Below are 22,531 nucleotides of genomic sequence, written 5' to 3' on the forward strand. Positions count from 1 at the left end.
CGCGGGGGAGGTTGGACGCGGCCTCGACGCACAGGGGGCCGCAGTGTTGGCCGGAGCCTCGGGGTTCGGGGGTAGGGTGGTCCACGCCGTCCCTGCGTGGGGGCCCGGTGCCTGGGGTGCGGCGGTGGCGCGCGGCAGGGGCTGTCCCCGCGTTAGTCGCAGGCGTCCCTCCTCGTCGGGACACTTGGTGGGGCCGGGGCCGCTGGGTGCCGTTTGGCTACGTGGGTTCCTTTCTGCCCTTGTCCTTTGCCCCCTGCCCCCTGGCCTCTCTGCAGCCCCTCGGCTGAAGGGAGCGCGGTACGGATGTCCTGGGCCTTGGCTCCCCGCGCCCTAGTCCGCGCGCATCCTTCCCAGGCCGGAGTCCGCGGACCCCGCCTGGCCGCGCCCCTCCGCCGCCCCCCTCCCCCGGCTCCGGCTCCGGCTCCGGCTGTCATTTCCCCGCGGTGGCTCTGCGGCCTTCGGGCGTCCCTGCGAGGCTTTGTACCCGGCGCCGTCCCGGCCTTCTGCGCCCCTTTCCTGCCCTGGAACCTCCCGGCCGACCTTGCCCGGAAGGCGCCACCCGCTCCCGCGTGCCCTTCCCCACGGGTGCAGGCGGCTCCCTCCCGCCCCCGGGCTTGCAGGCACCCCGCTGCCCGAGATTTCTCGTGTCTGACTTCTTAGGAGACCGCTGCTTTCTGCCTTCGTGTGTCGCGATGTATGGCTTTGGTGGACGTCTGTGAAGGAAATCCAGCCTCTCGCGTGTGTAGTTGGCAAAAGGAAGAGTATTTCTGTTGATGGTGGGCAGCGCCTCCCGGTCCTAACCCAGGGCTCCGTTCGTTGCACCTCCTCTGTGCAGTTTCCATAGGTCACACTTGTGTCTTTTTGTATGCTGATTTGTGCCCCGTTTCTTTACATTCTATGGGGGTAGCGAGCTTGTCTGCTGTGTTCAAGACCGTTTCTCCCGGGCGCAGGGTAGGTGCTGGAAGAATGCTCATGAATGAGGGAATTCCAGGCAGTGCTTAATCAGACCTCTGCTTCCCCAAAAGCTCCCCAAGGCATATGGGTCTCAGGCATTACACATTTTCCACTCCGGGAAGGAGGCTTCCCGGACCCTGACAGCGCCTCCCACCCCCTGCATCTTCCTTCAGCCCTGCTCACCTCTGCACCCTCCCGGGGGCCTGTTGCTGCTCACAGTCACTTTCTTGTCTTTCTCCCCCACTGGCTTTCTAGATGCTTGAAGACAGCACATTTGACAGCCTTCTTATGCACTGGAACACAAGTGCTCGGGAAATAGTTGCTGAATAGATCAGCAGAAGCAGAGATCTCAAGGAGATTTCACAGCTGTCATTTTGGAGGTTGGAAACAGGTGGGGAGGCTGCGAATCTGTCCTGAAGTTAAAGAGGAGAGAGCATTAGCCCTGGGTTCCTTTGGTGCTCTTACTTTTTCCCTCTGGGCCTCTCTTCTCCCTTGGCCTCTCCTGGCCTCCTTGATTGAGGTAGTGGGAGGTAGTTATAATAGCTTACAGTATTATATCTATAATACTATTATAATAGCTAGTTATAATAGCTAGCTGTGTGACCTTGGATTGGCTGTTTATTCTCTCTGAGTCTCAGTGTTCTCATCTGTAAGATGGCGATAATGATGGTTCTCATTTTGCAGAGTTGTTGGAATAGTAACCATAGAATGTGAGTTCCTGTCTTGCATCAGGGGCTCATTAAAAGCGGGTGTATTTTCTTCTTCTTCTTCTTTTTTTTTTTCCCTGGAGAGCCCACTGTACCCTTTTCTTGGGTTCAAGACCTGGAGCCTTCTCGATTTTCTCTTTTATTGTTGATTTGGCCCCAAAGGCCCCTCTGCACTTCCTCCAGGGCATTTGTATTTCATCCTTAGAAGACGTTTGCTGAGGACCCAGCCTGGTGTCACGGAGCTCACAGTCTCGCAGGACTACAGCACAGCCCTGGTGAAACGTGGTGGCTCTTCTGTCACCTGCCCTGTGTGGGAGCAGCCGGAGGTGGGAGTGGGGCTCTCGCTCTGAGGAGGGAGCATTTGGTTTGACTCCTAGAGGCCAGAGCAGAGGTGGAAAGGAGCAAGGAGCAGGTGGAAGGGCACCTGGAGAGGTTTGTGAGGTGCTGGGATGGCAGTGAGAGCTGCTGCGGGCGCTTGGGCTCCCACCTGCAGAGTCCCAGGTGTCACCTCGGCCTCCGTGGCCCCTCAGACTATGACTGCCCTGCCTCCACATCCCGAGCCTCAGGACTTCCATGTGGGTGGCAGGTGCTTTCGGAATGGATGCCCTTCCGCCTAGTGTCTGCCCTCCTAGTACAGCAGGGGGCCGGCATGCTTCATGCTCCCTGTGAGGGTGGACTGGCGTGTGCACGTCCTTCAGCAGTGTCCTTGGGCCAAGTGTGGCACTGAGTCCTGCAGACACCCAGGGAGAGGGCAGGAGGCACCGGGTCAGAAATCTGGGGCAGGTGAGGAGCATGGACATCCGCATCAGGAGAGACTTCCTCTCTGAAATCCCCACCTGGGGCCATCACAGCCTGCATTGTGTGTGAATACACTTCTGAATGTTATAAAACGTCAGTGGGAAAGAAAAGCTTGAGGGTGGCTTTGCTAAAGCTTCAGTTTGGTTCTGTGACCATTTACTGAGTTGTGATGGTACCAAGAACACAGGAGGAATGAGGCTTCTTCAAGGACTTGGCCAGCGAGCAATTCAACACAAGACAGGTGACAAATGCTGTGACCAAGGGAAGCACAGGGGCCATGTGAGCCTGGGGCCTGAACCCTGGGAGCACCTGGGAAGCCCTCCTGGAGGAGGTGGCCCTTGAGCTGGTATTGGTCAGGTGTCTTCTGCTTATGAGTCATGGGCAGCTGTATGATTTCCAGTGGCTCCTGTAAGAAAGTCCCACAGACTTGGTTGCTTAAAAGTAGCACAAATTTGTTCTTTTCCAGTTAGGCCGGTCAGAAGTCCAAAGTCGGCTCTCCCTGTAGTGGCTCCTGGGGCTCTGGGCTGGCATGGTGTGGGCAGTTGTGGGCATTGGAGGAGAGACATCCTGGGCTCAAGTCTCCCGGGGAAGACTGATGGCTCAGTGTGGGCCATGTGTTCCTCCTTGAACCAATCACTGCAGGCCTCTGGCTGGAATTGGGGAGCAGCTCTCCCCACACATGGAATTGGGTCAGGGTCCTCCACAAAACAAGGGAAGTTGAGCGACAAAAATAGCCCACAGAGAACAAAAAGGAACAAACCAGCATGTGTGCCTGCTGGATTCACACAGGACCAGACTGAGTCTGGTCCTCTGAGGAATACCTGGCCCACATGCAGCATCTGGGTGCACTGTGGGTGGAGGCGGGACCCTGGGCCAAGGCCCCTCTCAGGCTGCCTGGTCATGTCCTCTTGGTTCCCACACATGCTGGCAGCATGCAGGGGGTGAACCATTAGCACAACCCTTCTCAAACTTCTTGGTCTCAGATCCCTTTACCCTTTAAAAGATTATTGAGGACCCCAAGGAACTTTTGTTTATGTGAGTTATATCTACCAATGTTTACTGCCATAGAAATTAAAACTGAGAAATGTTAAAAATATTAATTTATTTAAAAATAACAAGGCTGTGACATGTTAACATAAAAACATTTTTTACAAAAACCAACTATATTATCCAAAACAAAAAAAAAATTTAGAACAGTGGGATTCTTTTGCATTCTTGCAGATATCTTTACAGTCTCCTTAAGAGAGGACAGCTGAAGGCTCCTGTTTGCTTCTGTATTCAGTCTGTTGCCTTGTGTTGCCTTGGTTGAAGTATGTGAAGGAAATCCATCCCGATCTAGTTAGGGAGGAGTCTCTTGGGTCATTGTGGATATTCTTTGCTGCTGCATTGAAACCCCACGAGCAGAAGTTTCTTAAGGATTTGTTCTAAAGCAGAGTTTCCACCATGTGAATGAACTCTTCGTGTTCTGACATTAAACTCCTTTGGTCTGTCTTGCACTTTGGGTGGATATTTTCTTCTTGCAGGATTTTGTACCATTACGCGTTGTTCAGAAAATATTGGTTCACGGAGTCATGCAGACCTTCCAACTATTGACACATTTAATGGTGTAACCTTAGAAGATCACGTTATATCACTGCCCCTCTCATCAGGAAAGTCTTGAAGAAGTGTGAAGCTAGTAGGCTCATGGTAGAGGATACAATTCTAATTTTTGCTTGGAAACTCCATTTTTGTTGCAGTTGTTTTCCCGGAAGTGACATGCTAACTTTGTTCACGTTTGAGAGGATGTCTGCCAAGTACCCATGTTTGTCTCTCAGTCATTCTTCTTAGTGAAAATGGTGTTGAATAAAAAAAGCGGTGTGTTCAGCATGCAGCCCAGTCACAGCAAGGCTCCCCCGGGGATGACTGTTGCCTTTCAGTTTGCAGCAGAAATGCTTGTTGTGTATTTTCCATTTCGTCTCACAAAATTAAGAACGTGTGTACTCAAAGGTCAAGAAGTAATAAGATTAATAGTTTTTCCGGCTTCACCAAGGATGTTCTTACTTGAAGCTGCCTTGTTCTTTTCTGTGAGAGGTTGGGAGGACCTCACTCAACCCAACCAGCCTTGGGTTGAGTGAGGCCCCAGTGGCTTTCCCTGCTGCTGCCTCTGCCCCACGATGCCACCATGGTGAAAGAGATAACACCTGGGTGTCATGAAAATAGTTTTGACCTTGTAGAGCCCCTGACAGGATCCTGTTGAACCTTGGGTTTGGGGAATGTACTTAGAGAGCTGCTGTCTTAGAAGGCCAAACCCCCTGCTTTTTCTCCTTACTCGCCATTTTAGTTTACGGAATTCAACCTCTTCTTGAGGTTCAGATCTTTGGATTCTCTGTTGGCTAGAGAAGATTTAGATCCCGGTCTGGCTGGACAGGATCAGATAACACTCAAAACGGGCCAAGACCCACCAAGAAGCTGGTAACACCTGAAACCTGTCCCCAAATGGCTTTAGCAACAAGAGACTTTGTCCATGTAGCTGAAGTGTCGTGGGGTGACCGACCGAGGTCTGTAATAATGACATGGGGACCCGGTGGCCCTCACTCCTACCTTTTCCTCTCTGCTTGTTTTTATGTGTGTCCCAAGGTGGCCCCGGGCAGTTTCAGGCTGACCACCTCTTGGCCCAAGGGCTGTATTCCCTCTCTCATGCTCCCTGGGTCCCCTACAAGACGGTCTTAACGCTAGGACTGTATTTCAGCAGCCACCCACCCCTGGTGTCCTTGTGTGGTATCCAACTTACACAGCTGAATAAAACATTCCTTCATGTCCCCATCCGGAACCAGCCACAGAGGTCAGGAGAGTCGTGCCCTGAGTCTGGCCCACGGGGGTAGGGGTGGGGCGGAGGGTTCTCTGGAGGTAGATTTTATTTCTCCATTTTATTTTTATTTCTGAAAAGGTAATTCGCATAGTTCAAAGTTGACAAGGATACACAGGAAAAGTGAATCATCCCATGTCGACCCCAGGTACCTGGTGTATCACCCTAGATACAGTGTGTTATTGTACAGCTTTCATAAATTCTAAGCAAAGACAACAAATAAATATATCTATGTTTATTTTTCCTTTTTGAAATGCAAATGGTACTTCCTAGAGGAGGCAGCATGGGTGCCAGCCAACAAGAAAGTCCACTCTTCTGGGGTTTGCAGAGTGTGGGTTTGGGGGATGGAGGTTCCTCTGGGATTTAGTGGGAGGCAGAAGCCTTCAGGATTGCTGTGACCACTGTAGCCCTTACAGCTCTTCTCTTTATTTGAATACGACTGGCACAGGTCATCCGGGAAGCCCACGGGACACTCAGGCGGGCAGGATGAACGACTGGCACAGGATCTTCACCCAAAACGTGCTTGTCCCTCCCCACCCACAGAGAGCGCGCCAGCCTTTGAAGGAATCCACGGCATTCCAGTGTGTCCTCAAGTGGCTGGACGGACCGGTAATTAGGCAGGTAACAAAATGTGCTGTTAGCAAATGCGTGTTACTGCTCTTAGCGGAGATGAGGCTTCCAGTTAACGTATGGATGGTCCCGGGCTTACGGTGGTTTGATTTTTGATTTTGCTACTTTATGGTGGTACCCATACAGCCATTCTGTTTTTCACTTCAGTGCCGTTTTCAATATATTACAGGAGATACCCAACATTTTATTTAAAAATAGGATTTGTGTTAGATGACTTTGCCCAGTTGTAGGAACGTGCAAGTGTTCTGACCATGTTGAAGCTGGGCCATGCTAAGCTCTGATGTTCAGTAGGTTAAGGGTATTAAATGCATTTGAACTTATGACATTTTCAACTTAAACAGGATAGAGTCCCATCATAGGTCAAAGAGCATCTGTATTGATTTTCACTTACTCGTTTGAGTCTTATACCACCATACCCATTACCTTGGGCCTTGGCAGTATTCGGAGGCAAAGTGGCCCATCAGCAAAGAGAATTTATGATTCAGTGACATGGTCAGCACTTTTGACTCTGGGTAGGGTTTCTTTCTGCCCACAGTGGAGCAATTTAAAAACCCAAGTACTCTGATTTCCTGGGTTATTTGTGAGCCAGGTGGCCTTGTGCATGGCTCAGCATGGCCCGCTTTCAGCCTGGCAGTGAGGACTGCAGGGGCTGAGCTATGGGCATTCTGGCAGCTCTGTGCGTGGCTGGATGTACCACGGCCTTGGGCACACTCAGGCCCAGGCCCTGATGGCGGCACGTCCATCTGTGCCCTTCAGCTGGCGGGGAACCTGCTGGACAAGCTGGTGCTTCTGTGCTGCTGCCCACAGGACGCCCACACGATTGGATTGTCCTCGTGAGGCCCAGTGGCCGGTGGGAATGCGTGAGAAGGATCAGTCTTGCCATTGTCAACCCTTTTTACAGGATTTGGCTTGGCAAGGCCGTTTTCCTCTGCAGCTGGGAGAGTGATATTCACATATATTCAGTTGTTGGAGCCCCGGGTCTGTGACTAATTTACTATTATTAAATCACTGATGTTCTATATCGTTCAATTCCAAGCCCTTGGATTGAGCACCTGCTGTGTCTTTGCCACTGTGGTAGGTACTGTGGTGGCTGCTGCTTTTATAGCTTTACTTCCAGCACTTCGCTGTGTTCATTCGCTTAATCCTCAGAGCAGCTCTGTGAGGCTGCCACCACCTTACTCCCGTTTTATAGAAGAGCAGCAGCACCTGCTAAGTAAGAGTGAAGCCAGCTGCCCAGGGCGACGGCTTTATCTGGGATGCCACCCTCCTGGTCTGGCTCAGCCGCCTTCCAGAAGCTCACAGGATAGTTGATAGCACTTCCCTCTTTCCTAGGAATTTTGCAAAGGAAATTTTATTTCCCCATTTCATTTTATTTTTATTTGTGAAAAGGTAATGCACGTAGTTCAAAGTTGACAAGGATGCAGAGGAAAAGTGAATCATCCCATGGCATCCCCAGGCACGTGGTGTATCACCCTAGATACAGTGTGTTTTCGTACAACTTCCTTAAATTCTAAGCAAATACAAGTAAATATACCTACATTTATTTTTCCTTTTTAAAATACAAATGGTACTTCCTGTATTCCGTTCTGTACCTTTCTTTCTTTTTTTTTGAGATGAGGTCTCACTCTGTCACCCAGGCTGTAGTGCAGTGGTGTGATCTCAGCTCACTGTAAACCTCCTCCCCCGAGCTCAAGTGATCCTCCTTCCTCAGCCTCCCAAGTAGCTGGGACCACAGATGTGCGCCACCATGCCCGGCTAACTTTTTGTATTTTTGGTAGAGTCGGGGTTTCACCATGTTGGCCAGGCTGGTTTCAAACTCCTGAGCTCAGGTGATCTGCCCGCCTCAACCTCCCAAAGTGCTGGGATTACAGGTGTAGCCACCATGCCCGGCTCTGTACCTTGCTTTTCAAAAAAATTTAGGCAGTATGTCTTATCGATCATTCATGTTATTACATGAAGAAAATTTTATTGTTCTTAAGACCTCAAGGTGTTTCTTTATATGAATGAGCCGTCATTTATTGAGTGAGGCCGTGATTGATGAACATTTAGACTTTTCCCAGTCATTTGCTGTTATAGACACTGCTACAGTGAATAACCTCATTTTTTTCATGTACAGGTATGTCTGTAGAATAGTTCCTAGAAGTGGAATTCCTGATCCAAAGTCGTATGTTGAAAGTTATTTAAAACCCAATTACATGTTGTTTACAAAAAAGTGCACTCTAAGCATAAAGACGTAAACAGGTTGCACGTAGAAGGGTGGAAAAATATAAACCATGTACATACTAAGCAAAGAAAGCTTTGCATCTATACTAGTATCAGAAAAAGTAGATTTCAAGGTGAAGAGTATTCCCAGAAATAAAGGGGCACCTCATAAAGACAGTGATCATCAAGGAAACGTAACAATCCCTAAACGTGTATGCACTTGTGCTAGGGGCCTCCAAGACCACCTCCCAGGTTTGAAGAGTCTCTAAGAGGACTCACATGACTCAGCATATAGTCATACTCTCAGCTAAGGTTGATGGCAGCAGAAGGATACAGAGCAAGATCAGCAAAGGGAGGAGGCATATGGGGGATGTCTGAGGGAAGAGGGTACAAGCTTCCAAGAGTCCTCTCTCAGTTGAGTCACACGGGATGCGTTTGATTCCTCCAGCAATGAATCGTAACAACACACGTGAAATGTTGTGTAGCATGTCCAAAATTCCAGACTCTCAGAAGGGAAACACGTATTTAGCATAAGCCACAGTACATAAACAGTTTAGGCACAGTGAGCTCCTCTTACCAGTTAGGTGGTAGGAACTCTCTTGAAATCTGAGTTCCCAGACTCCAGCAAAAGGCCAGACTTCTAAGCTGGTCTTTCAAAGCATAACAGTAAGGTCTGTTCTGATAACTCTTTTGTACAAAAGACCAAAATTGGACAGAACTAAAGGGAACTGTATTCAGATTCATAATCATGGTTGGAGACTTTTAACTCTTCTTCTCTCAATTATTGAAAAAACAGATAGATCAAAACACTCATAGGGATTTGGAAGCTCTGAAGAATACCGTCAGTCACCTTGTCATCTCTTAACGCTGCTCCCAAGAAAGCTAGAGTACACATTCTTCCCAAGTGTACCATCAATCACCCTGTCATCTCTTAAACACCACTCCCAACAAAGCTAGAGAACACGTTCTTCCCAAGTTCATATGGAACAGTCACCAAGATAGACCGTATGCTGGGCCATTAAAATGTCCCAATAAGTTTCAAAGGACCCAAATTATAGAGTATGTTTATCGACTACTGTGCTTTTAAGTTAGAAATAAGTAATATGAGATCTAGAAAATCCTGAAATAGGAAATTAACATACTGGATCAAAGAAGAATTAATAGGGAAATTAGAAAATAATTTGAACTGAGTAATGGAAGAAAATATACAGATTTATAGGATATAACTAATACAGTTCTTTGAGGGAAATGTGTAGCTTTACATGACTATATTAGAAAAGAAGAAGGTATAAAATCAGTGACCTCTGTTTCCTCCTTAACAACCTAAATAAAGGAACAAATTAGATACAAAGTAACTAGAAGGAAGAAAATGGTAAATACAGTTATGCATGGTTCCTTGACAGTGCGGACAGATTCTGAGAAATGGTGTTAGGTGATTTTGTCATTGTGCAAACATCATAGGATGTACTTACATAAACCTAGAGGGTAGAGCCTGCCTCACACCTGGGCTCCATGGTATAGCCCGTTGCTTCTAGGCTACAAACCTGTATGGCACATTACTGTACTGAATACCATTGGCAATTGTAACACAACGGTATATCAAACATAGAAAAAACAGTAAAAATATAGTATTACAATCTTAAGGGGCCAGTCGTATATACAGTCTGTTGCTGATCGAAATGTCATTATGTTACACGTGACTGTATATGAGCAGAAATCAGTAAAGGACAAATAATAGAGAAAATCAGCAAAGCTAGAAGTTGATTCTCTGAAAAGATTGATAAAATTGATCAAGACAAAAAAAAAAAAAGAGAAAACACAGACTACCAGTATTAAAATGAAAGAAGCATCATGATAACGTACGCTACAGAGGTTGAAAGCATAATGTTGAATTTTATCAGATACTAAAGGAAGAAATAAGACGAATTCTAGACAAACTCAGAAAATAGAGGAGGAGGGAACACTTCCCAGCTCATTTTTTGAGGCCACCATAATTCTGATACCCAGTCAAGGGCACTACAAAAAAAAGTACAGACTTGTATCCCTCATGAATATTAACACAGCAGCCCTGAAAATATTAGGACAGCAAAGCCAGCAATATGTATAAAAGATGGGGTATTAGGATCAAGTGGGGCTTATTGCAGGAATGCAATGTTGTTTTATTTACAAAGATCAATCAAAATACAGTATTTAAAAGAAGATAAATAGAATTCATATAAATTCTATAAATAGAGTTTGGAAATAGATGATGGTTTGGTATAGATAGTCTTATAAGTTTGTAGAATTTTAGTTGTTTTGAGAATTGATAGCTTTAGATAATGGCCAAAGCTTGCTTCCCTGTGAAAGGTGTTGGCTGAAGAATATCACATGCTGGTTTTGAATTCAGGGCACTTTATTAATGATTTTAGTACATTTCTTTTACTGTCCCATTTACTTTTTTTGTTTAATTTTACCATGATCATTGCTTATATTTCTTTATTTTGGGATGAGTATTTCAACTCCGTTTGATATGTATTGGGCACCACGATATGTTAGGAACCATGCAGATGACAGAGTTGACTCTGCCCTATACTGTGTCTTCAGGAAGCTCTCAGTGGATTCTTATTTGAATAGACTGGGTGTGAAGTAGCATAGAGGTGGCGGGAGGGTGGTTAGGATCTGGCATTCTGGAAAGAAGCCCAAGCCAGCGACGGTCCTGGGAGCCACGGGATCCTGCCTGAGGATGGCCTCCTGAGAGTGCAGGAGAGGAGGAGGAGGAGGTGGCGGTGCTGGGGGAACCCAGGCAGTCCCGGGTGAGGAGGGGCACGTGCAGAAGCTTTGCCTAGGCCCCAGGGACAGAGCAGGGAACAGACTATTCCAGGCTCGCGTCCTCACAGAGCTCACGTTGTAGATGGGGGCGGCAGACAGTCAACATGGAAAAGCCAGGGGATTGCTCTGGGGAGAGATGAGGCAGGCTCAGAGGGCAGGTCTGGATGCGGGAGGAGCTGAGGAGGAAGAGGGACTGAGGGGAAGAGGGAAGAGGACAGGGAGGTAGCGTGGTAATGGGAGCTGGGGGCCAGGCCCCGGCGCGTGGTGATGGGAGCTGGGCTTGGAGTCTTCAGACCTGCTCTGCCCACCTTCCCTGTCCCCGTGGATAACACCACCTCCCTCCAGGTTGCTTCACTTGAGATGCGAGAGTCAGTACTGGGCCTGGGAGGGCTGGGCCGACCTAGGCAGCTGGCCCTTCCCACTTCTCTCCCTTCGTGACCACGCAGCCACTCCTGCGAAGCAGCAGAGCCCAGCGGTGCCTGCTTCCTGTCACCCTCCCTGCCCCTCCCTGTCTCGCCTCCTAATTGGCCCCTGCTTCCACTCCCGCCCCCACATGGCAGCTGTGGGAATTTTCTTAAATCCCGAACCAGATTGTGTCATTTCTGCTTAGAATCTCTCCCTGGCCTCTCTGCATGATTGGAGTGAGAGCCCAGCTTCTCCTCGCGCTGTGAGGCCTGCCTGAACGCTCTTGCGCCTGGTGCTCATTCCTTCTCTCCTCCCTGGCCCAGCCTGCTGCAGTCCGGTGGGCTTTCTGCTTAGAATGTACCTGGGATTGGTTTCCATTAGAGATGGTGAGGCCAGCGGATCAGGAGACGACTGCAGCTGAGACCCTGTCTGTTACTCAGGGCTCCCAAGACGAGGGGTAGGCCATGTTCCACAGGCCACCTGGGGAAGCGCAGGGTTGGTCAGGAGGCAGGAGGGTGGAAGGGAGGCATGGGCAGAGACTTGATTATGGTTTTGTGGGAGGCTGGGCCAGGGAGGGTGGGCAGCTGGACGGGCTTGCGTTGGCCAAGGAGAGTCATGTCGTGGTCTCTGAGGTGCAGGGATGGCCCGAGGTATCTGGTCACTGACCCTGAGAGATCAGGGCAGAGGGTGGGACTCCTGGGGTGTGTGAGCCAGACGGAGGGAGTGGGGCATGTGGTCTCTGGATGGGTTGGTTTTCATGTCAGACACATTCTGATAGGCCTGCTATTTGCCACCCTAGGAATTAACCGGCTCTGGGGGGCAGTCTATCTCGTCACTGAGGCCCCAGATGCCAGAGCATCAGTAATACAGAAAATTAGAAAATACAGGCCGGGCATGGTGGCTCACCCCTGTAACCCCAGCACTTTGGGGGGCTGAGACGGGCGGGTCACTTGAGGACAGGAGATCGAGACCAGCCTGGCAAAACCCACTCTCTACAAAAAGTACAAAAATTAGCCGGGTGTGGTGGAGTGCACGTGTGGTCCCAGCTACTTGACAGGATGAGGCAGGAGGATTGCTTGAGCCTGGGAGGTGGAGGCTGCAGTGGCCAGACCTCCAGCCTGGGTGACAGACGAGACCCTTTTCTTAAAAACAAAAACAAAAACAAAACACAGGTACTATAGCTAAATATAGTTCCTGCACTTCTCACTGGCTCCTGGAGCACGTGTGCTCTCTTCCTCTCAGGACCTTTGAGTTTGCTGCTCCTCCTGCCTGGCTCCCTCTCCCCAAACTCCCTGTGGTTCTTCTCATGTCCCCCTTGTTCTCAGCTCAAGGATCATCTCAGAGAGCCTGCCCTGCCCTGCCCTGCCCTGCCCCGCCCTGCCCCGCCCTGCCCCGCCCTGCCCACGTCTCTCCCCTTTCTTCACCATGTAAGCCCTGTAAGGGCAGAGATTTTGTCTGTTTTGTTCCTTGTTGTTTCCCTAGTGCCTGGAAATGTGCCTGGTAGAGAGTCAATGCGCAGAATAGATGTGTAAGTAACGTTTGCTAAGTGAATGGGTGAAAGAAAGGTGGAGGACTCTTGTCTCAGGTAAGAACCTGTCACAGAAGAGAAAAGGCTAAAGCAATACTTGCTGTAAATGGTAAAGCTCTGGGGCAGGGTCCTGCCTGTCTACACTCTGGCTGCCGCTCTGGGCAGGGTCCTGCCTGTCTACACTCTGGCTGCTTTGTTCTGTATTTGTAGCCATGATTTCTCAATTCTCAAAGATCTGCTTTTTGCTTTGCCAGTATCACCCCAAAATCTGGGAAGTTGAGGATTTAGTTTCTGGTTATATCAGGAAGGGCTCATTTGGTTGGAAATGATTAAAAAACCCATCCAAAATGATTTAAGTGAGAGGTGATTTGTTCACTCACACAACAAATCCACAGCCAGCATAAGCTTCAGGTGTGGCTTGAGCCAGGTCTCAGATGATGTCCCCTGGACTTGTTTTCTCTCACCTGTTGGCTGCTGGGAGCCCTGGGCCTCATCCTGGCAGGCGCGTGTGTCTCCTGTGGTCATGTCCTCTTGTGCGTCCCGGGCTCTGGCTGAGTCAGAAGCCTGTGTCTGTTCCAAGGGACTGCAGTCTCTCGTTGGCCAGGGGAGGGCCAAGTGCTTTGGTTTATAACCCCACCAAGGCCAGTAGCTGTGGGAGAGAGGTAGCCCCCCGATAAGGAAACCAGGGTGCTGATACCTGAGTGAGGTGGCCGCATGTGCACCCACATGGCCTGCCAGTGACCTCCTGGCTCATGGTGCTCAGACTCTTGAGGGCCAATTCCCTGTTGTCTCCTAGGGCATGCTGGAGGTGCTGTCAGAGGTTGAATGCCATCTGCGAGTGTCTTTATTTGATGTCACCTACCGGCACTTCTTTGGGAGGACATGGAAAACCACAGTGAAGCCGACAAAGAGACTGCCGTCCAGGATCGTCTTTAATGAGGTGGGCCCTGGTGATGGTGGCAGGGGCTGCTCCAAGGTGGAGGGTGGGTGTGCGGGTGGTCCTGGGTGGCAGCCCAGAGAGTGGGGCCTTGCCAAGACCTCACAGTGCGTCTCAGACTTGTGGGTCCAGGCAGCACAGAGCTCAGTCTAGCGGCAAGCGCTTTGTTACCAAACAAAATCTTATGTGCAAGCCAGTTGTCTTAAACAGATGAGAGAGCTCTGCTCTGCTCTGGTTGAAGGGTCAGGGGCATGGGGGTCTTGTCACCTTCAAGGAATCTTGGAGTACTTGGGAATAAGTTGGGAAATGATTGACCTCATCTGTGGCTGCTGCCACTACTGCTCCCTCCCCTCCCCTCCCCTCCCCTCCCTTCCTCTCCCCTCCCCTCCCTTCCCCTCCCTTCCCCTCTCTTCCCCTCCTCTCCACTCCTCTTCCCTCCCCTCCCCCCTCCCCTCCCCTCCCCTCCCTTCCCCTCCTCTCCACTCCTCTTCCCTCCCCTCCCCCTCCCCTCCCCTCCCCTCCCCTCCTCTCCACTCCTCCCTCCTCCACTTCCTTCCCTTCCCCTCCTCTCCACTCCTCCCTCCTCCACTTCCTTCCCTTACCCTCCTCTCCACTCCTCCCCTCCCCTCCCCTCACCCTCCTCTCCACTTCTCCCCTCCCCTCCCCTCCCTTCCCTTCCTCTCCTCTCCAGTCCTCTCCTCCCCCCTCTCTTCCCCTCCTCCCCTCCCCCCTCCTCTCCCCTCCACTCCTTTGCCTTCCCCTCCTCTCCACTCCTCTCTCCTCCCCTCCCCTCCCTTCCCCTCCCCCTCCTCTCCCCTCCCCTCCTCCCTTTCCTCTCCCCTCTCCTTTCCCCCTCCCCTTCCCCTCCCCCTTCCCCTCCCCCTTCCTGTCCCCCCTTCCCCTCCCCTTTCCCCTCCCCTTTCCCCTCCCCTTTCCACCCCTCCCTTCTCCTTTCCCCTCCCCTTCCCTCCCCTCCCTTCTCCCCCCTCACCTTCCCTCTCTTCTCCTTCCCCCTCCCCTCCCCCTCCCTTTCCCCTTCACCGTCCCCTTCCTTCCTTTCTTCCCTCCCTCCTGTATAGACAAATTAAGATTTAGTAAAGCGACTTGCCCACGTAGCATGTATCAGAGCCTGGACTCACACCTGTGCCTTCTGTCTTGGGACCGGCAGGTGGATGGGCACTGGTTGAGTAGCGTGTTTTCGCTCAGGTGGTCTTGCGGCTGGCCACCCTGGGGCCGGCGTGCTCTGTCTCTGTGGTTCACTGCACAGCGTGCATTCCATTCAGCACCTGCTCTCTGCAGGGCGTCATGCTAGGCTCAGGGTGATGATGGCGCTCCCCTAACAGAACTGCAGACTGTTGGGGAGACGCACTGAGCAGGTAACAGAGTAATTGCAAGTTGTGTTAAATTCTCAGGAGGAGACCAATAGGAGAACGCGGAGACCCGCTTTAGGTAGGTGATGAGGGAGGCCTCTCTGCGAAGCTGCCGATTAAGCTGGGACTTACAGGATGAGAAAGAAACTGGCTCCGTGACAAGCAGGGACGAGGCTGCTTCAAGCAGAGCAGGGAGAGCCGGGGGTGTTAGGACGAGAGGAGAGCCCAGGTGCGCTGACGGGTGGGGTTGGCAGGGTGGCCCCGTTGTGCCTTCTGGCTGGGTCCTACAGGGTCTTCTTAGGGATGCTGACGTTTTACTCTTAAGAGCCGGCGATGTCATGGAGGCCTTTCCCATGCCTGGCTGCTGCTTCACAGCTGAACTCGAGTGGGGGGAGTTTGAGAGGGACGGTGTCTGAACACGACGGGTATGCAGCAGGGACAGTGTGGAGGCAACAGAGGTGATGAGAGGGTCTCGGCTGTCTTGGTTTGATCTTAGGTATATAGAAGGAGGCCCCAAGAGGCCTAGTATTGGGACAGTTTGTATGATGAGTAACAGTGGCGGTGACAGTGGCCGTCCTTTGAGACATTACTCTAGGTAACCACTGCTCAGGTGTGCCTTTTCCGTGGGGGCCGGCTCTGGCCAGTCAGCACCCCCGCCTCGGGCCACGAGCTCGTTGCTCTCCGTACCCCACCATCACGCAGCGCTTGGATTATGTGTGTCTTGACATGGATGGGTCCTGACACTTGCCCTTCCTCCCATGGGTAGTAGAGGGAGAGAATGACCCCAGAGGTCACGAAGCTTCGATAAAAAGCATTGCTAGAGTGTATGTCTGGACAGCTAAGGATGTGTCTGACGTTAAGGTTGTCAAACAGCTAATGCAAATACCTCTCAGAGGTCTCTCTGGCCAGCCGTGTCAGAAAAGGTTTCATGTTGTAAATCACGAGTGTGACTGCGGATGAACCCTTAGAGTGCTGTTTCAGCGCGGGCAGGGGGTCCCCTCGGGCCTGCGCTGTGGCAGGAGGCTCGCCATGAGTTCCCGGTGCTGGCAATGCTAGGCCAACTGCTGGGGATAGAGCTGTTTAGCTTTAGCTTCCTCAGGTGTGCACGGTGAGCCCCCCGAAACCTGGTGTTGTGACAGCCGTGCGGCGGGTGGTGAAGGTAGCCATCCTTCACTGGGAGGCGCTTCCCATGGCCAGGCATCGGCTCAGAAGCATGCCGTCATTTCATGCCTGTCATCCTCCTGTGGAGGTCAGTATCCTGTGTACCCATTTTAAAGAGGAGGACACTGAGGTGCATGGAGATGGAATAACTCCACCAGCTTATTCCCATGTGGCGGGTGGGGGCGGGAGCGACGGCCCTGTGCATCTGACGGCACCACCTGCTGTGGCCTCCGTGACCTCCTGCTTCTGAGGAGCCCTGCATTTTGTTCTGAAGTGTTCTGTAGAATGCTGAGGGATGGAGTATGCTCTGAAACCAGGGATGCCTTGCAGTCACCGAGGTGCTGGGGCCAGTTCCCTCCTCCTCCCTCACCCCTTCTGACTTCAGCTCTCCGTTCAGAGAGGCTTCGGACCTTCCTAAGGATCCGTGCTGCGCAGGCCAGAAGCGGGGGCTTCCATCTCCCTGCTCGCTGGGCTGTAGAATCCTGATCCCTGTAGAATTCCAGTCACATGGTAGGACGATCTTCGGAATGGATGCCTATCTCTGCCTTTCTCGGGATTATGTTCATGCACCCTGAGGGCTTCTGTTGCGGCGGAAGTTGGGCAGCACTTGCATTTCACCACATCCTGGCAGCTGCATGTCATGCTGCCTGTGCAGTTCACAATTCAGATGTGTTAGGGAGACTAGGAGCTGGTGGCTTTTCGGAGTCTGGAATACCTGTGCTGGTGGCTCCAAGGGCAGCCGACTGTGGGAGCCACGTGGCTCAGCCTTGGCCCGTCATCTGGGTGCGTCTCCTGTTGAGGCTGGGGCTGGGCCCGGGGGACTAGTGGAACATAGTCCTTAAAACCTCTGGAAAAATCTGCACCCTTGGACTTGGAATCGCTGAAGAAGGGAATGCAGCAAGGACAGTGTGGTGTGGCCAGGGCACTTTCAGCTGTGAGGGTGACGCTGAAGCCCCCGTGCTATTCATGGAGCCTGCTGTCTGCAGCTGCTATGCCCCGTGCGGGCAGCAGAGGCCAGTGGTGCCCCAGGAATGAATCCCTCCTGCCAAGCTGTTGAGCAGCGTGTTCTGTACCAGGCAGTTTCCTCCATGTCCTTGGCATTCTCATACAGAGCAAAGGTTTTGTTCCAGCTTAGTTAACTAGTTATTTAACTGTGTGTGCAAACGTGTGTGTGCATCCATGTACACATGTATGTGCTCCCAAGTGTGGATGAAGCGCAGAGTGCTCCCAGGAGTGGGCATTCATAGGCGTGAGGGTGTGGCAGCATGTTCGCACCCTGTCTGCTAATTGCTCTGTCTACACCCCTGTGGAAATAGAGGTTCATAAAACACCCTTTGCCCTTTTTAGGGGTGATTCTGAGGCTTGGCAAAGATCTTTCTCTGGCTTTACTAATTGCCTGTGTTTTTCTGGTCTCTGCCTATCAGCATTGGTTTGGGGGGATCTGCTTTGGGGTTGGTGAGCTGCCGGTAGCAGGGGACCGCATTTGGAGCGCCCGTGGCCGTCCAGCCCCCACGTGGTAGTGCATGGACCGTGCATGCTCGGGTTTTGTGGAGTCCCCGTGTCACACATGACCCCGAGAGAGGGGGCTGTGGCATGATTTTGCAAACAACGATGTCCTGAAAGAGACTTGGAACACAGAAGGCTTGTCTTGATCCAGAGCTGGGTGGTTTTTTTTTTTCCTGCAAATGATGAATTATTTGCACTGGGCCCACATGCAGGAGAGCAGTCCCCAGACACCTCTCAGCTCTGAGCTCAGAATTCCGTGTTGTCTGAGACCTTTCCTGGTGGAGAGGAATTGCCTTTCACTTCCTCTGAGCCAGCGAATCATTCATTCAACTTCTAAAAAAGTGTCTTTTAAAAAATAATCCTGGAGGCCACGGTCCTGTGCAGTTTCTCAGTTTTCTTTTTGAGGTGGACATACTTTTCCCTTGGATTCTTTCCTTAATGACTGTGTGTGGCTGGCGTAGTGTGTCTGGCTTCTTTTCCCTCCTTTATTTATTTGTGGGGAGTTACTGGGCAGGAATCCTCGTGGTTCTCCAGCAACAGCTTAAACCCCCATCAGGGGAATCTTTCCTCCCAGAGCGCACCAGCCCCAGTGTCACCAAAGCAGCGGGGCAGTCACCTGCCCTGGTAGAGGGATGCAGGTGATTGGGTTGTGCCTCTTCCCGTCATCACAGCCATGAGAAAGCCCCTCTTGAGCGGCTCTTACTTGTCAGAGCAATGAGCGTGCTATAATTTCCCGTCGAAAAGTGGATGCTGTCAAGGAGTATCAGCATAACCCACATGAAACTCCTGCGAGCCCTTCCAGGGCCTGGATTCTTGGGCCTGGCTCTGGAGCTTGCAGGAAGCCCTGGCTGCAGAGCCCGACTGCTGCTCCCGTGCTCTTGCTGTTGCTCGGCAGAGGGCAGGCATGTCCTGAACATCGTCACAACAAAAGCAAGAAGCCGGCTTCGTGTCCCAGCAAGCTGCTTCCACAGAGGGAGGCTCTATGGCTCTAGGAGGCCAACTCGGGCCCTGTGTGCCTGTCTGTTTGCAGCTGGGGAGGGCTGATTTCCTCTCTGGCACAATGGAAACCACTGCCGTGGTCTTGGAACCTGAAATGAGAGGATGAAAGAAAATGGTTTTCAGAAGGAGAAATGATTGGTCTCTGTGACGTTTCCAGTGTTTAATTGTACAGTGATTGAACTGTCAGTCATCTGGGGACAATGGAAAGCTGTAAGTTTGTCAGTTTTGTTGTTGTGTGTTCACAGCAGCATAGTGTGGGATCTTTCTTTTCTAAGAGATGGGGTCTCACTATGTTGCCCAGGCTGGAGTGCAATGGTGCGATCATAGCTCATTGCAGCCTTGGACTCCTGGGCTCAAGTGATCCTCCCTCCTCAGCTTCCCAAGTAGCTGGGACTACAGGCATGCATCACCAGACCCAGCTAAATGTTTTTATTTTGGTAGAGCTGGGGTTAGATATTTCTTGCTTTGGGTTGTAATCATGTCTGCTCACTTACTTTTCTAAGTAAGCCAAGGAGTTGCTCTTTAGGCCAGAGGGAGAACAGGCTTTCGCCATGGGCGTTGGAGTTGAGGTAGGATGGGCTAGCGTCCTACTCCATCACTGATCCCAGTGGGACTTCAGACAAGTGATTTAAACTCCTTGATCCTAGAGGGTGAGGGATAAAAGACTACAAATTGAGGCTGGGTGCAGTGGCTCATGCCTGTAATCCCAGCACGTTGGGAGGCCGAGGTGGATGGATCAGTTGAGGTCAGGAATTTGAGACCAGCCTGGCCAACATGGTGAAACCCTGTCTCTACTAAAAATATAAAGATTAGCTGGGCGTGGTGGCACACACGCGTAATCCCAGCTACTTGGGAGGCTGAGGCTAGAGAATCACCTGAGCTCGGCGGGTGGAGGTTGCAGTGAGCTGAGATTCACGCCACTGCACTCCAGCCTGGGTGATAGAGCAAGACTCTGTCTCAAAAAAGAAAAACCAAACAAAAAAAAACCCTACAAATTAGGTTCAGTGGATACTGCTCGGGTGATGGGTGCACCGTAATCTCACAGATCACCACTAAAGAGCTTCCTCATGTAACCAAATACCACCTGTTCCCCAAAAACCTATGAAAAAAAAAAGAAAGAAAGAAATTAAATTAATTTGCAAGAAAAAAATAAACTCCTCCTGGCTTCATCCATTTGCTCATGAGAGATAAGAGTGTGCATCCCCTAAGTGCTGCTGGAGTATTTAGTCATGTGCTTTTCCATAAGCAGGGACCCAGTGGGCAGTAGTTTTTATTCAAGAAACGTTGGTTAAGGGTCTTCTGCGTGCCAGGCTGTGTTTAGGAGCTGGAAGTGCAGAGATGGATAAGATGGTGTATTATCCTTTCAGCCAGGATTAAAGTTTACATTTTTACTCCAAATGAGAGTTTCTCGACCTTGGCACCACTGACATTGTGGGCTGGATAATTCATGGGGCAGGGGGCTGTCCCTGTCCCTGTCATGATGCTTTGCTGTGGAAATCGATGGGCTCCCCCGATCCCTGCTGTCTTTGAGGGGTAGTGTCTGGGAAGCCGTCCGAACCCGCAGTGTGAGTCTGAGCCAGAGGGTAGGAACTGCATGAAGTCTCTGCATTGTTTGCCTGGCTGAAGATATCCTGTTAAAGGCTTATTAAAACAGTTCTTTGGAAGGGACTCATTCTGTTCCTGCTCAGCTCCTCTCTGGCCTTGCTGCCCAGCGTTGTCAGAGGAGCCCATGTCATGCAGGTGCCAGGTCACTTGGCCGTGCCATAGGGGGTGCCCGGCTGCAGCCTCTTCATCCAGGCACATTGGCAGAGGCCCAATTCCACTTCCATCACCGCGGGTGAAAAATGGAAACTTGGCCCCGAGGCAAAATGGTGTCCGTGTTTTTGAAGATGAAGGCATTAAGACAGGAGCATTTAAATGATTTATTAATCTGTTTATGCTGTCAAGGAGGAAACTTGACCAGTGCAGATAAGTGAGCTGCGATGCAGGGGTGACAGAGAGCCCGTCTCCGTCTGTCTCAAGTGGCCTTCCCCTGCAGGCGATTTGATGGGCTTGACTTTGCCTTTTAATCGTGCAATTTCAGTTGATGTAGAGAATGTTCCTTTCCAAATGTATGGCAGTCGCGTTCCTTAAGTTTCCCTAGACTGAAGGGCGTGTGTACAGGTATTCCTCAGCTGGGTGCTGCCTCGCTGAGTAAGGCGGGAATTGGGTGGTCAGGCAGCGGTGACCTGGTCAAATGTGACTTTGCTCGGGTGACCCGAGGGGTGCAGCCATGTGGCTCTGTTGCTCGCAGTTTTGTGCCTGCCTCATCTGTCGTTTATGAAGCCTTCGAGGCTCGAGCTTCTTGAAAGCTGACTTGTGTTTTCCAGGTTTGTTATAAATTCTTTAGCTTGGGGCTGTTCCCACACTGGAGGGTCAATAAATGATTTTTGGAAAAGAACATATGTCCTTATCAATCAGTAATTGTACTGGTACAACCATCTGAACTTTTCAAACATGCTGCACTTGGAGCGGCTGACTCTTCTGATTAAAGATGGATTCTTTAGATTCTAAGGTTGGATCAGCTGAGACAAGCAGCTCTGGGGCTCTGTTGCTGTTGTTGTTGTTTTTGGCCTCAGAGTGATTATTTTTAGTGGTAAACAGAAGGGAGAGGCATAGCCATAAACTTGTATTTGGGACATGCCCGTAGCGGCAGGTTCCACCCAGTTCAGGTAGAGTAATTTCAGGGTGACCTCTAGGCTGGCAGATTGTTGTTGCTGTGTATCAGAGTTGAAAATATTTATTGCCAATAGAAAAAGTGGGTAGTATTCGTAAGACTGACGTGCACAGGTATAAATAGAAAAGGTGAGATAACGACCAACTCGACTTTGCAGTGGGGCTTTTTAAAAGCGGTTCTGGAGTCTTGGAAACAAACATAATTTCTCTCTTAGTCCAACCACCTGTCAGCTGTAAGTGGTCATTATTTCATCATATTGCAATAAAAGATAATAGAATAACGATTTATATCTCATGGCTGATGTTTTAATGCATCTCTCTGTTATCCTGGGCTGACAGTCTGTGATTACAGTAAACGTTTTCTCGGTGACACCATGGTAATGACTCGTTAATAGGAGGATTATTCCAAGTTTAAGTCATAGAGCGGAAAACCAGCCTCGGCTCTCCTTACCTCTTTGTGCCTTATGGGGGCGGTCTCTGTGCTCAGCTGGTGACCTGTGCTTTGCCCCCCAGCTGGGGTGTTGGGGTATGGGCTCAGCACCACTCCTGATGCCTGGGGATGCGCATTCCCTGTTGATTAGCAAACTCAGTCAGTGTCTTCATCTCTGTCTACTGTGCTTACGGCATTCCTTCTTTCTTTCTTTTTTTTAGACAAAGTTGCACTCTATTGCCCAGGCTGGAGTGCAGTGGCGTGATCTCGGCTTACTGCAACCTCTGCTTCCCAGGCTCAAGTGATCCTCCTGTCTCAGCCTCCTAAGTAGCTGGGACCACAGGTGTGCACCACCATGCCTGGCTAATTTTTGTATTTTTCATAGGGATGGTGTTTTGCTATGTTGCCAGGTGATCTTGAACTCCTGAGCTCAAGTGATCCTCCTGCCTCGACCTCCCAAAAGTGCTGGGATTACAGGTGCGAGCCACCACCCCAGGCCCCTTAATTTTAAATAAAAACAACTGCATTGAATTTAA

At 50.7% G+C, this 22,531-nt stretch overlaps 1 protein-coding gene across 12 annotated transcripts in view; it reads left to right on the forward strand.

Annotated features, from left to right (window-relative positions):
- NPHP4 (nephrocystin 4) overlaps window positions 1-22,531 on the forward strand; it is a 133,717-nt gene that overhangs the window by 1,332 nt on the left and 109,854 nt on the right. For 2 of the 12 annotated variants that reach the window (XM_055382918.2, XM_055382899.2), the window contains exons 2-3: window positions 5,753-5,925; window positions 13,674-13,817. In XM_055382918.2, the coding sequence (XP_055238893.2) occupies window positions 5,791-5,925; window positions 13,674-13,817 (279 nt within the window). In that variant the 5' untranslated portion in view covers window positions 5,753-5,790. The other 10 variants (XM_055382935.2, XM_055382941.2, XM_063703255.1 and 7 more) reach the window with 9 other exon arrangements.

Source organism: Gorilla gorilla, chromosome 1 (assembly GCF_029281585.2).
Source record: "Gorilla gorilla gorilla isolate KB3781 chromosome 1, NHGRI_mGorGor1-v2.1_pri, whole genome shotgun sequence".
NCBI classification, from domain to species: domain Eukaryota; kingdom Metazoa; phylum Chordata; class Mammalia; order Primates; family Hominidae; genus Gorilla; species Gorilla gorilla.